At 43.5% G+C, this 15,902-nt stretch overlaps 1 protein-coding gene across 11 annotated transcripts in view; it reads left to right on the forward strand.

The window, feature by feature from the left end:
* Window positions 1-15,902, forward strand: part of CCDC57 (coiled-coil domain containing 57) — a 110,789-nt gene that overhangs the window by 65,293 nt on the left and 29,594 nt on the right. For 5 of the 11 annotated variants that reach the window (XM_061392490.1, XM_061392493.1, XM_061392494.1 and 2 more), the window contains 3 exons: window positions 11,547-11,647; window positions 14,962-15,081; window positions 15,490-15,706. In XM_061392490.1, coding sequence (XP_061248474.1) covers window positions 11,547-11,647; window positions 14,962-15,081; window positions 15,490-15,706 — 438 coding nt within the window. Of the gene's footprint in view, window positions 1-11,546; window positions 11,648-14,961; window positions 15,082-15,489; window positions 15,707-15,902 lie in introns of those variants that run through there. The other 6 variants (XM_061392496.1, XM_061392498.1, XM_061392497.1 and 3 more) reach the window with 4 other exon arrangements.

Consider the following 15,902-nt stretch of genomic DNA (forward strand, 5'->3'; position numbering starts at 1 on the left):
TTTTAAATACCACGTCTTCCCGTTTCTTGGTAATCTCTCCTAGAGCACGTTAAATGTGTTTATTAACCTGTGTGTTTTAGGATTTCTTTGCTACCTTCCAGGGGGTTTCCTCAAAGACGACTGCTTGGGGTCAATGGGTGGTTTTCTATGTCTTTATCAGAAGTTTCCATTTTATTTTTATTCGTTCCTTTCCTTGGGTTTATTTTATTGTTCTTTCCCTGATTTCTTAAGCATTTATTTTATCCTTTCTTGTTTAGTAATTGCATAGTTTTAAGATGTGAATATCCTTTCTGAGTATCAATTTTGCCATGTCCCAGGGTTTTGCTTTTTTTTTTCTTTTAAACTTGGCTGCACTGGGGCTTAGTTGTGGCACAAGGGATAGTTGCTGCGTGAGGGATCTAACCTGGGCCCCTGCATTGGGAACACAGAGTCTTAACCACTGAATGACCAGGGAAGTCCCACCCCAGAGGTTTTGAGGGATAATATTATCAGGATGATTAGTTGCTAGATTTTCTACCACTATAGACTCAGGTTTTCTATATCACTCAAGTTGATTAAGAGTATTCACCTAAAAACAAAAGGCTATTTTCCCAGAAGAATGAGTTTATTTGGAAATAACAAAGAACTGCAGTTTGGGACATGCAATTATGGTGAACCATATGCAAATCCAGTAAAAAAACCAGACAGAACTTAAGTTTTCTCTCAAGTGAAATAGAAGTAATACAAGAACTACTGTAGGGGATAATGAGGCCCTGAGCCCCAGTAGCCTCTTCTGTTACAGACTTTATATGTTGAAGTGCTTATTTACCTGGGGAGGGCATTTGAGGGAATCTATTTGAATCTTGATGGGAGGATTTTGCCAATATCAATTGGACAGTTTGCCCATAAGGAGGGTGGTACCTGATTCAATAGAGACAAATGATCAGTGTTTCCAGAAGCAGTACTATCAGAGACAGAGCAAATAAAAGAAGTCAAAGGGTGGTTTAATTCACCTGATTGGTTATTTTGATGGCAACTGTCAAATTTTAGAACTGTTTCTCCCTTTTTGGGAGAAAGAAATTCCAGCATGATACTTTTCCAAGAAGCCCTGGCCTTATAAATTAATAGGGGTGGAGGAGCTAAGGAAAAAAGGGTGTGTACCTCTTAAATGGTCTAAGCAAAAGGGAAGAGGTTCAGAAACCGGACCCTGTTGAGGTTCATTAGAGACCCTCACTATTTGGACCATCTTAGTATTTTTCTTTAGTGATGGGGCTGAGCACTGAGAGTGTGATCTGGGGTCTGTAAAGACAGAGATTCGTTCGCAATCTGGAGAGTGGTTTCTCCAAGCTGATTCAAGGAGAGGATTGAGAGAGCCCCAGTCATTCCTCAGAGCCCCTCACAGGGAGGGGCTTAAGAGGATGTTTGAGAGGCTGGTTAGAGGGCTAAAGATGCCCAAAACACTTACACTTTTAGCAATCTTTTTCCCGTGTCCTGGCTCTTTACAGTAATAGCAGAGACTAGAAGGGTTTTGTTAAGGCGCCTTCATTTTCAGAAATTAAAGATTAAGAATTTAGTGGTCTTGACTCACCTAGGATTCGAGTCAGCTGATTTGCCAAGTTAACTAAATCTAAAGTGAACATAATCTCCCATTCCACCCTTGTCCTTCTAACTAAAAGAGAATGATCCTGGTTCAGCCATTAGTAAGTGAGGCGATAAGGGCTATCCGAGTGACTTCAACATCTGAAGGAAGACCAGTATTTTCTTTAAAGACAATTTGGAGTCAATTAAATAGTCACGAACGGGTTCATCAGATTTTTGTGTGCAAACCTGAATTTAGTTCCCATCAACAGGCTTGGGAAAGGCAGTTGTAACTGCTGGTGGGGGTTTTCAGCAAACGTTCTGACCTCTTAACAGAAGCTGTGGTGGTTTAGTCATTAAGTCATGTCTGATTTGTGTGACCCCATGGACTGTAGCCCTCCAGGTTCCTTTGTCCATGGGGTTTCCCAGGCAAGAATATTGGAGAGGGTTGCCATCTCCTTCTTCAGGGATCTTCCTGAACCAGGGATGGAACCTGTGTCTCCTGCACTGCAGGCAGATTCTTTTACTAGAAGCTAGGCGTTTGTTTTTCTAAAGCCACCCCCCCACCCCCCCACCCCCTGCCCAGGGTGATTCCTTCAGTCTAATTTCATTCAGTGTTTGGCTTGCCTCTCAAAAAGCTTGTGAACTAACTGATATAAATCTGAGAAACCAGACTGGTAGGTTTGAATAACTATGCTAAATTCTTCAGCAAATCTACCAAGGTCCTCAGTTACTTTTGGAAACTTTTAACTGTGTGTGGCAATTCAGCCTTTGTCAAGGGAACATAACTAATGGGTCTTACTTACTTACATAAGTAATGGGTCTATTTGGACCCTCAGAAGATTTCTCTATTTTTTTGTTGTTGATTATTTTATTTATTTATTTGTGCCAGATCTCAGTTGCAGCACTCAAAGGTCTTTGATTTTCATTGTAGTATGTGAGAGTTTAGTTGTGTTATTCAGACTCTTAGTTGCTGCATGCAAATTCTTAGTTGCAGAGTGTGGAATCTAGTTCCCTGAGCAGGCATTGTGCCTGGGCCCCCTGCATTGGGAGTGTGGGGTCTTACCACTGGACCACCTGGGAAGTCTCAGAAGTTTTCCCTTTAAAGGCCAGTTTCTGATAGAGCGTGGCAGACTGAGACAAAGAAGCAAGGGGAGGGAGAGTGGGGGGATAAATGAGCTGATACCAGGGACAAAGAAGTGGGGGGGATGAGCATGAGGCTTCAGAGCCATTTTGTCTTTGTTTGCCTTGGACGGTATAATTATTGTATTTGCAGAGAGACAATTTTAAATTCCTGATAATATTTGGAAGCCTCAAAATAGCAATCAACAGCAATCAAAATAGCAATCAATTTTAATTTTGATAATTTCAGAGTCATGGCTGTCTAATAGTTTTAAGAAAGGTAAGCTTGGTGAGTCTGAAAGTTCTCCATAATGGCCAGTGATGTTCCAAATTACTTTGGGTTAAAATTTGTCCATTTCTTTAGAAACATGCGTGAGAAGGGACTGTGGTTTTTAAACATAAAATCAGACAGGGTCTTTAAATGTGGGGCACCCTCAAGACATTTTAGATAACTGGGATCCCATTTTCTGGAGGTTTCTTTCTTTCTTTTTTCTCTAAAGCAAAGGGGGCAATTCTTAAACAGCCTGCACGCCAAATAGCAGCACAGTTCCACTTGGGACAGCCTGATCCCAAAAGAATCGGGTTAAAGGCTGAATGGCACAGTTCGAAATAGGAACAGCCCAATTCCAAAAGGAATTGGACCGAAGGCCGGCACAGTTCCAGTTGGGACAGCCTGATTTCAAGTAAGGCTGAAGTCCCAAATGAGTGCTCACAGACAAAGCAAAGCCTTAACAAAAAGGGTAAAGCCTTTAAACATATCCCAGATAAAGCCTTTGAGAGTTCTAAATGCACTAAGAGCGGAGCTCCAATCCAGGAGAAAACCTTCCCCTTAAACTCCAGGGGTGACTAGGAAAATGGTGAGCCCTGTAGACTTGGTGAGTACCCCACCCTTTTGCTCACCAGTCCCAGGGTTGTCAGGAGTCTGCTCTGGATCTTGGTGGGACCTCCAGTGTTAACCTAAAATTTATTTTTTGTCAGCAAAATGAGTTTATTCAGGAGCAACAAAGAATTCCAATTTGGGACATACAACTGTGGTGAACCACATGCAAGTCAGTGAGTTCAGTCTCAGTCGTGTCCAACTCTTTGTGACCCCATGGACTGCAGCACGCCAGGCTTCCCTGTCCATCACCAACTCCCAGAGCTTCCTCAAACTTTTGTCCATCGAGTCGGTGATGCCATCCAACCATCTCATCCTCTGTTGTCCCCTTCTCCTCCAGCCTCCAATCTTTCCCAGCATCAGGGTCTTTTCCAGTGAGTCAGTTCTTTGCATCAGGTGGCCAAAGTACTGGAGCTTCAGCTACGGCATCAGTCCTTCCAATGAATATTCCGGACTGATTTCCTTTAGGACGGATTGGTTGGATCTCCTTGCAGTCCAAGGGACTCTCAAGGGTCTTCTCCAACACCACAGTTCAAAAGCATCAATTCTTTGGCAGTCAACTTTCTTTATAGTCCAACTCTCACATCCATACATGACCACTGGAAAAGCCCTAGCTTTGACTAAACGGACCTATGTTGGCAAAGTAATGTCTGTGCTTTTTAATGTGCCATCTAGGTTGGTCATAGCTTTTCTTCCAAGGAGTAAGTGTCTTTTAATTTCATGGCTGCAGTCACCGTCTGCAGTGATTCTGGGGCCCAAGAAAATAATGTCTGTCACTGTTCTCATTGTTTCCCTGTCTATTTGCCATGAAGTGATGTGACTGAATGCCATGATCTTTGTTTTTTGACTGTTGAGTTTTAAGCCAGCTTTTTCACTCTCTTCTTTCACTTTCATCAAGAGGTTCTTTAGTTTCTCTTCACTTTCTGCCATAAGGATGGTGTCATCTGCATATCTGAGGTTATTGATATTTCTCCCTGCAATCATGATTCCAGTTTGTGCTTCATATAGTCCAGCATTTCACGTGATGTACTCTGCATATAGGTTAAATAAGCAAGGTGAAAATATACAGCTTTGACGTACTCCTTTCCCGGCTGGAACCTTTCCCAATTTGGAACCAGTCAGTTGTTCCATGTCCAGTTCTAACTGTTGCTTCTTGACCTGCATAGTCCTGTAAAGCAAATAGTCCAAGTCCGCTCCTGTTGCCTCTTGACATGCAAGTCAGATAAAGCAAAAGAGAGGAAACCTTTTTATAGAGGAGTAGGGGACATTGTGGGGAGCTGTTACAAACAGAGTCCTTTGGAGGAAACTGGGAGTTCAAAGTGTAGTGATTTTTCATTGGCTGAACTGTAATGATCTCTCATTGTCTGGGCTGCTACCAGGAAAAGAGAGTATCTTCCTCCTCCTTGTGGCAGTAAGGCAATGTCACTTGTGTCTGGAGATCCAAAGTAGTCTCTTCTGTTAGGATCTGTATTTACATGAGTAAGGTATGCATAAGGGCTCCGCTTCTGGCCTCCTGACTCCTGTCTTGGTGAGTTCAGTTCAGTTTAGTCACTCAGTCATGTCCGAGTCTTTGCGACACCATGAATCGCAGTACACCAGGCCTCCCTGTCCATCACAAACTCCCGGAGTTCACTCAGACTCAACGTCTATTGAGTCAGTGATGCCATCCAGCCATCTCATCCTCTGTCGTCCCCTTCTCCTCCTGCCCCCAATCCCTCCCAGCATGAGTCTTTTCCAACGAGTCAACTCTTGGCATGAGGTGGCCAAAGTACTGGAGTTTCAGCTTTAGCATCATTCCTTCCAAAGAACACCCAGGACTGATCTCCTTTAGAATGGACTGGTTGAATTCACAAGAGAGAGTTTCAAAATTGAAGAGAGAATTGAAGTCTACTTTTGATTGTGTTCTATTAAGCAGCCTTTTGGAAAAAAAAATACAGTTTTATTAAAGATGCTGAAGAAGACCTAGATAAACAGAGGTATAGTAGTTCCACTGATAATGATATCCGTACTCTAGTGTGTCTACTAGAGTTCACTTTTTTGAGGACATCCAGTTCTCAAATAGATGAAAATTCTAACACATTTTTTGGTGGAGCTGGACAAACTGGATTTTAGGTTCATGTGGATGAACAAACGAGCAGAACACCAAAGGTGACCCTGCTGGTCTTGGAGGGTCTCTGGGGAGGTGGGAGGCTGCCGTGGCTCTGTGGGGACAAGGACACTGGTGGCAGAGGTACTCACCAGGGTGAGCTCTCCTGGAGGCCAGCCACCACCCCAGCACCAAGACCCAGCCCCACCCAACAGCAGGTAGGCTCCAGTGCTGGGACGCCTCAGCCTAAATACAATGATTAACACTCTTTCTAAACTTCTGTATACTCGTCAACTTGAAATGCCAAGAACTATGATTTTTGCATTAAAATCTTGCACTGTTCTTTTATTTCTGTCCATTTCTCCTTCTGTTCCTTACCACTGTGTTGTGTCAGTTTTCATGCCATGTTACTTAGAGCAGAAGTGCTCATGCCAGTTATAGCTCATCAAGGTTCATATTATTCAGTGTCCTTTCTGATATCTGATAACATTTTAATAATATTTCTTTAATAAGTGTTAAAAGATAATTTTCAGGGAGAAGATATGATTCTCAAACAGATATGAAAGCCAGCACATGTTTAGAATTTTCCCCTGTTCATTGAACAGTGAGGAAACCAGTCAAATGTTATAACCAATTCAAGGAAAAATCAAAAGAGCAAATGTATATGGAGTAAAGGAATTGAATTGCAAATAGAGGCAGAACCAGTTTCTCTAAAGGGAGGAGTGGGAGCCCATGAAAAAGCCAAGGGACAAGGCATAGTCTGCATGTCCAGCAGCTTCCAGAGTTGTAACTCAGGCACTGTGAGAGGCAATACCCTGACAGCTCCTCAGGATGTGCGGTAGGCAATGCAGTTTCCATAGTTGTTTTTTTTTTCCCTTTAGTTTCTCAGCTTTTGATACAATTCATGTGAAAGATTATTCTTGATCATGAAACAAGGCTGGTCCCATTTGGCCTGATTGTTTCCGTATGTGCAATCAGAGTGTTAATCCATCATGTTGGCCCTTTTGAGTTTGCTTTGCTGGAAGTTCCCGTCAGGATTTCAGGTTGGACTTTTGAAAGCGTCTTATTTGTTGTCCTGAGTCCAGGAAGCCGAGAACCCACCATGTTTCACCTGATGGATTATTTCAAGCAAATTCCTTTTTTCTTGAGGTTTCCAGAATATCCTGAGGCTCCTGGACCTGCCAGGAGATGAACTTCCTTATCCCCTCATGAGGCTGGCACCTGGCAGTTTTCCTGGGAGGGCCTTATGAGCCTTGATCCCTGAACTGCAGATCCTTACACTTGCTGGGTCCTGGTGATTGAGTATCATTCTCCCCTGTGGCCACCCAGGCAAGGCCTTGGCTGTGCAATCCATGTTGCCAGTCAAATCTAAGTAGAAACAAGAAGATACCCTTTGAACCTACGCAAATTATTATATTGCCAGGAAAGGAAGAATACTCAACAAGAGTTAACAAGTTCTGGAGGACTCAGACTTAAGAGACCAAGATACCACTTAGAAATGTTTCATTTCAGTTTACAAAACCAGAGGCCACTAAATTTGTATGGACTACAGACTGCTTAAGGGTTTCCCAGGTGGCTCAGTGGTAAAGAATCTACCTGCCAGTTCAGGAGATACAGGATACGTGAGTTCAATCCCTGGGTCAGGAAGATCCCCTGGAAAGGGAAATGGCAACCCACTCCAGTATTCTTGCCTGGGAAATTCCATGGACAGAGGAGCCTGGCGGGCTACAGTCCATGGGGTTACAAAGAGTCAGACACGACTTAGCGACTAAAACCACCACCACAGACAGCTTAAGGGGAAAGAGAAAGGGTTCCTTGTGTATCTAGAAGGAGCATTAAAGTCACATGTACAGTATTCCCATCAGCAGCTGCATTGTCCCTCGTGGGTCCCTTCAGTCCTAGGTGATTAATCCTTATTCCACTCCATCTTGGTTCTGAAATCTCAACAATCCATCTGCTTCTTTACTAGTGTTCTGGACATCCTGAGTCAGGCCACTGGATGGCCTCACGGTGGTCTAAGCAATGCCCATGACACAGTGTTTTCCCACTGTGCTGGCCTGACTCTTTTTTTTCTTCTTTTTTTTCTTTTCATTAAAGTAAAACAAACTCTTTGTAGCTGTTCACTGAAGAGAAAATGCACAATCTAAAAGTGGAGAATTCGGTTTTATTCGAGAATATTCCTGAGGACTACAGTCCACTGTTGCTGAAGCTGAAGCTTCAGTACTTTGGGCACCTGATGCAAACAGCCAGCTCATTGGAAAAGACCCTGATGCTGGGAAAGATTGAAAGCAGGAAGAGAGAAGAATGACAGAGGATAAGATGGTTGAACAGCATCACTGATGCAATGGACATGAACTTGAGCAAACTCCAGGAGATGGTGAGGGATAGGGAAGCCTGATGTGCTACAGTCCATTGGATTGCAAAGAGTCGGACACGACTTGGCAGCTGAACCACAACAACAGTCCAGGAAGGCAGCCTATCTGACGGCTCTGAGAGACTGTTCCAGAGAGGTCAAAGAGAACAGGATATGAAGGAGTTTTTGTTAAAACAATATATATGTAGCCAAACATCAAAAGATTACTATTAATCATCAAAAAAACAGACATCTCGAGGATTTTAGTGCCTTTTTATATATGGGAAGATGCAAGAGTCTGGGCCCGTTGAAACCGTTCTTCTGATATGCATCTGAACTATCTAGGGCCAATATCCTGTTTTTGTCCATTCTGAATCCCATTAGGGTGCACAGTTGGGACAGCTGCAGCGGCTGATTGCTTGGTGGCAGGCAATATTCTCTGTTTATTGAAATGGTACACCACATTTTTTTTTGTCCACATGGATGATGAAGATGTAATATGGCCATGGTTAACTTATACTACTGATAATTTTCAAAAGTGAAAGATCTGAAGGGAGTGCGTAACAATAAAAGTGCCACTGAGAAGTTATATTTGGTTGTTTCTGTGCCGTGCAGAGCAAAAAAGCTGCTCCCTGAAAAAAGTTTTAGATAAAGTTAGTCTAAGAAGTTATGCCTGTTTTTAAAGAAGACTGTGAACACTGTATCTGATTTCTAAAAATCAGTGAACATAATTTTTATAGAGGGAAAATTCCTGCGATATAACACAAAATAATCCTGAAACATAATGTACCATGAATATACCAAGAATATCAAGCAGAGTGAGGAGTTGTGGGGCAGGTCCTGACCATCCGCATATTAACTATGAGATGTGAAGGCACAGCTGCAAACTCCTGGCCTCCCAAACGCTGGATTCAAGTTAAAGAAGTAAGGTTGTGACCAAGTAAATATTTAAAACAGTGACTGAGTCCACCAACTTTTAAGCTCTATACCCCTGTTCCCTCATGGCACTGGGCAGACACTTTAGGACTCTGATGAAGAAAAACCTGACAGGCACCCAGGACCCTAACAGATCTCTAGAAAGTTCCTCAAACACATGATATGAACAATATTTTACCAACAAATATATAAAATGGGATTGGCTGAACATTTCTTCGGACTCAGCAACTCTTCTCATGAAACTCATGGATAATAATACCTCAAATAAACCTAATTATTTCTAACACTTCTATTATAAGAACAAATCTGTGATTTTCCCAAGGCACAAAGATAATTTTAGGTGAAAAGAGTACCCTGGAAGTTTTATCTCCTTTTTACCCCTAGGATTCAGTTTGAAAAGGAAAATTACCAAAGGCTGTCAGGAGATTTGAACACTAAAATAGGATCATGGACGCCCGGGAAACAACAGTATTTGTCTCCTCAGGTCAAAGTGACAATAAACATTTAAAAATAAACACAGAAGTCAACGTCATTGTAAAGAACGTTAGCTCTCCCATAGGGAAGTAGCTTTGTTTATTTGTTTTTAATCATGAAGCGTAATAAAGTCAACATAAAGCAAAGAAAACTGTTCTGGTCGTCTGGACATTTTATGTAAATGGAAGCATGCATCCTGTGGCCTTTTGTGTCTGGCTTTTTTCACCAAACATAATGTTTTTGAGGTTTGATTACATTGTAGTGTGTGTTGGTGCTTCATTCCTTTTTATGGCTGAATAATGTTCCCTTGTATAGACAGGCTACACTGTTTATCCACTCATTAGTAATAGACATTTGGGGTGTTTTTTTTTTTTCTGTCTTTTGGTTATTGTGAATAATACTGCTATGAAAATTCTTGTACAAGTTTTTGTTTAAACTTGTTCTCAGTTCTTTAGATATATACCCAGAAATGGAATTGCTGCAGTGACATGGTAATTCAATGTTTAACTCATTGAGAAGCCACCAAACTGTTTTTGACTATAGCTGCATTTTGCTTTCCCACCAGTAATCTCTGAGGTTCTGATTTTCCACATCCTCAACAACACTTACTTCCTATCTTTTTGTTTTTGTGGTTTTTTTGGCTGTACCTGTAGCATATGGAACTTCCCTGACCAGGGATTGATCCCATGCCCTCTACAGTGGAAGCCCAGATTCTTAACCACTGGACCACCAGAGAAGGTCCTCTGTCTTTTTTATTTTAGCCATCCTAGTAAGTGCAAAGTAGTATCTCATTGTGATTTTGATTTTGCATGTCCTAATGACTAATGATGTTGAGCATCTTTTCATTGGCTTGTTACCCATTTCTGTAACTTCAGAATTGATAGCCTTTAAACTTTAAGGTATTATAAACTAAGGAAAGTATATTCATTTCCAAATATTGTTCTTCATACGTCTTTTTATCACCTGGAAAAAACATACATTACTTTAGGCCTCATCTCAGAAGGACCATGGTGGCAAAACTACTGTCATAACTACTCAGATGTTAATAACACGCAACATGTCCATCATCATTATTTTTAAATGAATGGAGAAATAAGCTTTTGAAAAATTTATCTGCTTCAGTTTCCAACATTGTAAATAGCAATAGTTATTAACCAAAAACAGTAAAACAACCAGTAATTTTACCCGCCAAATGAATTTATTCAGGAGCAGCAAAGAATTGCAGTTTGGGACCTGCGACTACAATGAACCACATGCAAGTATGTTGAGGCAAAGGAGGGGAACCTCTTTTATAGAGAAGGGGAAGTTGGGAGGAGCTGTTAAAAACAGAGTCCATTGGAACAAATTGGAACTTCAAAGTACAGTGGCTTTTATTGGCTGGGCCATTGCCAGGCAGAGATAAAATCCTTCTCCAGCTGCCAGCAGTGTTACTTCCTTCCAGAGATGCAAGGTGGTCTCTTCTGTGAGAGCTCCCCTTCTGGCCTCCCAACTCCATTTTAGTGAGGATCCCATGATTAATTTTCACATAAATCACACACACACACACACCGAAAAAAAAAACAACAACAACAACTCGGGGTCCTCAATAACCTTGTATTTAACCAAATTTGTTATTCTGAAAAACTTACCTCAATGGTAATTTCTCTCTTGTAGTATGTCAGCTTAAAGGTCAATTTCTAAGGTTTTCAGGTAACATAACCCAAACTGAGTTAACAAATGAATGTTCATTTGATGCCTAGATCATACCTGATTAAGGCAGACTGCTGAAGCATTGATTACAAGAATAATCCTCAAGCATACATACGTAAACTTTTGCTTCTATTTTTCTATGCTGCAGAGAGGGTATGTCTTTGGGTCTGTTAATGGATGTGCTCATGTCTGCCACTCTGAGAAGCTGTGTCAAGGGTATGTGACTTTGTGGAATGTTTCTGTGTGTTCTGAAGTCTGCTGAAATGCTGGCGTGTGTTGCACAGTTCACACGTGTCCATGCACCACCCCCACCCAAATTCTCTTAAAAGAGAAGTGACTTTGGTTTTAAAGATGCACATGCTGTTCTTCTTGAGTATTTGTTTTCAGCATGGGAGGAACCCAAGTGATATGCACACAAGGAATAAACTCCCTTTCCCTCATTTCGTTTACAGGGAAGCCGCCTCATCACCCCTTCCACACCCCTGAGGCGCAGGGCTCAGGTGAGGCTCCTGACGTATGCTTGGGACAGTGGCAACCCTGCCTCACAACTCAGGTAACAGTCCTTTATCTAAGAAACTTTTTTTTAATAAACTTTTTACTGATTGCTCAAATACTGCATTTTCATAACAGAAACTTTAGAATACGGTGAACACAATTTTAAAAGCTTCCAGTTTTCAGCACTTCAGCATAGTTAGCAGTAACTTATCAGTGTATTCAGTTTAGTTCAGTTCAGTCACTCAGTCGTGTCCAACTCTTTGCGACCCCATGGACTGTAACATGCCAGGCCTCCCTGTCCATCACCAACTCCCAGAGTTTACTCAAACTCATGTCCATCAAGTTGGTGGTGCCATCCAACCATCTTATCCTCTGTCCCCTTCTCCTCCCGCCTTCGATCTTTCCCAGCATCAGGGTCTTATCAAATGAGTCAGTTCTTCGAATCAGGTGGCCAAAGTATTGGAGTTTCAGCTTCAGCATCAGTCCTTCCAATGAATATTCAGGGCTGATTTCCTTTAGGATGGACTGATTGGATCTCCTTGCAGTCCAAGGGACTCTCAAGAGTCTTCTCCAACACCACAGTTCAAAAGCATCCATTCTTTGGCTCTCAGCTTTCTTTATAGTCCAGTTCTCACATCCATACATGACCTAGGAAAAGCCCTAGCTTTGACTAGACCTTTGTTGGCAAAGTAATGTCTCTGCTTTTTAATATGCTGTCTAAGTTGTTCATAACTTTTCTTCCAAGGAGCAAACATCTTTTAATTTCATGGCTGCAGTCACCATCTGCAGTGATTTGGAGCCCCCCAAAATGAAGTCTGTCACTGTTTCCACTGTTTCCCCATCTATTTGCCATGAAGTGATGGGACCAGATGCCATGATCTTAGTTTTTCAAAGTTATAAAGTATATCGTATATGTATTTTATTATATAGCTTTACCTACCTAGGTATTGTTTTCTAAATCTTTACCAATATAACAGGTTTAAAATGCATCTTCTAAACATTTCTTATATCCTGAGAGTGTTCAAATTTTAAATCTGTTCATCAGCCATATGTATTTCTTCTTTTGTGGGTTATTTATGCATGTTTTATGCTGATTTTCTACTTGAGTGTTTGTACTTTTCTTTATATATACTAATCCTTATCTGTTGGATGACTTGTACACTGTGTAGTTTGTCTTTTCAGTTTATTTAAAATAAATAGCAAGTCAAGTAACAGATAGCTGGCCTGTTACACCATGAGATGACATGTGGCTCTTAGTGACAAGCTCCATCCTGGGTAAGAGGCGCAGGTGGGTGAGGGTGGGAGGAGGGGCTGGTAAGGAGGAGTAAGGCTGGGATGGTGGCTGGATCATAATGGGTGGGAGTTGGGAGGGCGCAGTGTGAGTCAGGATTCTCTAAAGAGTTTGAGGCCTGGGGAGCAGCTGGGGGTAGAGATTTGATGGATGGGCTTAGATCCGAGATGATCCTTTACCATTCCCACACCTACATTCAGTCTGAGCTTGCACATCTAGATGTGGAGTTTGAGGAAGAAGTCTTCAGCAAAGGGAAGTCTTCAGCAAAGTGCAGGGGTTCTGAGTCACCAGCACAAGGTCAGCCAGGAATGGGTCAGGGGGACAGAGAAGCCTAGGGAGGCAGTGTGCCAGACCAGGAGACACTGGCCTGAGAAACAGAAAGGCTGGCTCTGAGAGGGGCCCAGGAGGCACAGTGTTTTCCACCAACAGACTCTTCCACTGACAAAAAGCCTGTGGAGGATGTATTTGGGAAGAAGGAAAGAGCATAGAAAGAAGAAATGCAGGATCACTGAGGCCTAGGCACCCTGGGCTGGGCCTCACCTGGGCGGGTCTGCTGGAACCCGATAGGCTTTGTTCCAGACTCCTCTCGTGTGTGCGTGTGCACACAGACACTCAGAGTCCTTCCCTCTTCGCCATTCGTGGAAAGTGGTATTAAAGCATCGAAGTGGCTGCCTGTCTGAGCTGCTTGTACCTTTCAAGTCATCTGCATTAATCATTTAAGTCTCTAAATGTGTGTTATTAGAAAAAATCTCTCCCAGATCATCAAATAAATGTGCCTGCTAACTTCTGTGGTGAAACACATATACTCTTATCTAGACCTCCATTTCTTTCTAGTAAATTAAGTAGTTTATTAAACTTTATCAATCTCTCTCAAACTACAAAGCTATCCATTACATCCAGTGAAATAACTCATCTTAAAATTCGAGAAAGGAAGACTCTTTGAGGTCCTCTTTTTTTGGTTCCTCTTTACTTCCACTAGTTAATGGTGCTGTGTAGGAAGAAACAAGAAGAACATACAGAAAAGAATGCCTATAGTTCAAGAAGAAAAAGACAGATAACCAGTAGAAAAATAAGCAAAGGATAACAATCAGAAGGGGCTTCCCAGGCAGCTCAGTGGTAAAGAATCCACCTGCAAATGCAGGAGACACAGGAGACGCTGGTTCAATCCCTGGGTCGGGAAGATCCCCTGAAGGAGGAAATGGCAACCCACTCCAGTATTCTTGCCTGGAGAATCTCATGGACAGAGGAGCCTGGCGGGCTGCAGTCCATAGGGTCAGGTCACAAAGAGTTGGACATGACTAAGCAACTGAGCACGCACACATGCAACATTCAGAAGCCATTGAAGAAGAAACTCATTTCGTCAGTCAACAAACATGAGAAGTTGCTCATTATCACTGCCACCTGGACACTGAAAGTTAAAATCGAAAGATATGCGTGCATTACTCTGCTCACAATACAAACGTAAGCTTGATCAGGAGAAGCAGCAGCCGTAGGCGGCCCTCTACACCGGGCCCTCTGCACAGTCCGGGGCTTCGGTTCTCCTCGGCTCCCCCTCCCAAGTGCTTTTCCACAGGCCTCCCCTCAGAGGGCAGATGTGAGTGTTCAGGCCGCAGGGGGCCAGAGTGGCCTCAGCTGTGCATTGAAGATGTGCCACAAAGGAGAGCTGCAGGCCCCTCACCCTGTGCCTGGCGAGGTGCAGGGTGCCCTCGTTGGGCACCGCAGGAAGGTTATGTGACTGTCAGGTACTTGGAAAGGTACTTGGATCACTGTCTCGAGGCCTGTTAAGTTCGTACTGGCTGGTGGAAGCACAAACACGTTCTCCACTTTTGGCTCATCACAGAGCTGACTCCCTAATATCAGAAATGTGGGGAAGGTGTTTCTTCCTAATCCTGAGGGAAAACCCAGTAACACATCCCATCAAAGCCCCACAAACACTGAGAACCCAGTAACACACCCTGTCAAAGCCCTACAAACACTGAGAACATGCCCCATCAAAGCCACACAAACACTGAAAACTCAGTAACACAGCCCATCAAAGACCCACAAACACTGAGTTTCTTGTACTAAAATCTCCACAACAGGACCCTAGGAAAGCCAAGAAAGAATGTTTCTCCGAATGCTCAGGAAAGAGCCAAGCCCGCCTGGCACAGACAGTCTGCAGAAAGGATGCTCGGCCAGGCTGCACAGCGGGACCAGGACTGGTACACAGGACCCACCAGGGCCAGCTCTTCATGCGGCCCACATCCTCGCTCGGGAAGCACCCAGTACTGGACCACTTAGTGTCGCGGAGAGTGACCACTGCCTGAGTGTCTTCCCCTCAGGGCCTTGGCCCTGATTTCCAGGCTCACCTCCCTCACAATCCTGTTTCTTTGGCGGGGAGGTTGGCCGCACTACATGGCTCGTGGGGTCTTAGTTCCCTGACCAGAGATTGAACCCAGGCTCTTGGCAGTGAACGTAAGGAATCCTAACCACTGGACCACTAGGGAATTCCCCATGTTCCATGTTTGAATGTCCAGAGCTCCTCAGGCCAGGTTGACTGTCTTATCACCCCGGGAGGGCAGGGAGAGAGGGTGGCTTTCAAGGATAATTCTCTTTACTCTCTTTCACAGAGACAGCACAGGAGCTCCACAGTGACTTGCAGATCAGCTCCTCAGAAAGAAAATCGGTCCCCAAAGCCACGCCTGGCTCAAGAATTCCAGGAGGAAACTGGCCACCACACCCGAAGGTCCTCGTCACTTGCCAGCAGTTCCCTCCAGGACACGTGGAAGTTGTTGGACCTGGGATCCAGCCCTTCTGGCCTCACTTCCCAGGATGACTCACCTCCAGGTAGGCCGCTACTCTGTCAGTCAGGATACTGGCCATGAGAACAGCAGTCCTGTCCTCTTTTACCTGGTGCCTGAGCGTCCCCCAGGGAAGGAGTGTGTCTCCCAGGCCCACGTCCAGCTGACCACATTACCACATTTACTGAGAGTGGAGACCACAGGTCACAAGGACCCTCAGCCCACAAGGGGTGAATGCAGCG

This window comes from Bos javanicus, chromosome 19 (assembly GCF_032452875.1).
Source record: "Bos javanicus breed banteng chromosome 19, ARS-OSU_banteng_1.0, whole genome shotgun sequence".
Lineage (NCBI taxonomy): Eukaryota > Metazoa > Chordata > Mammalia > Artiodactyla > Bovidae > Bos > Bos javanicus.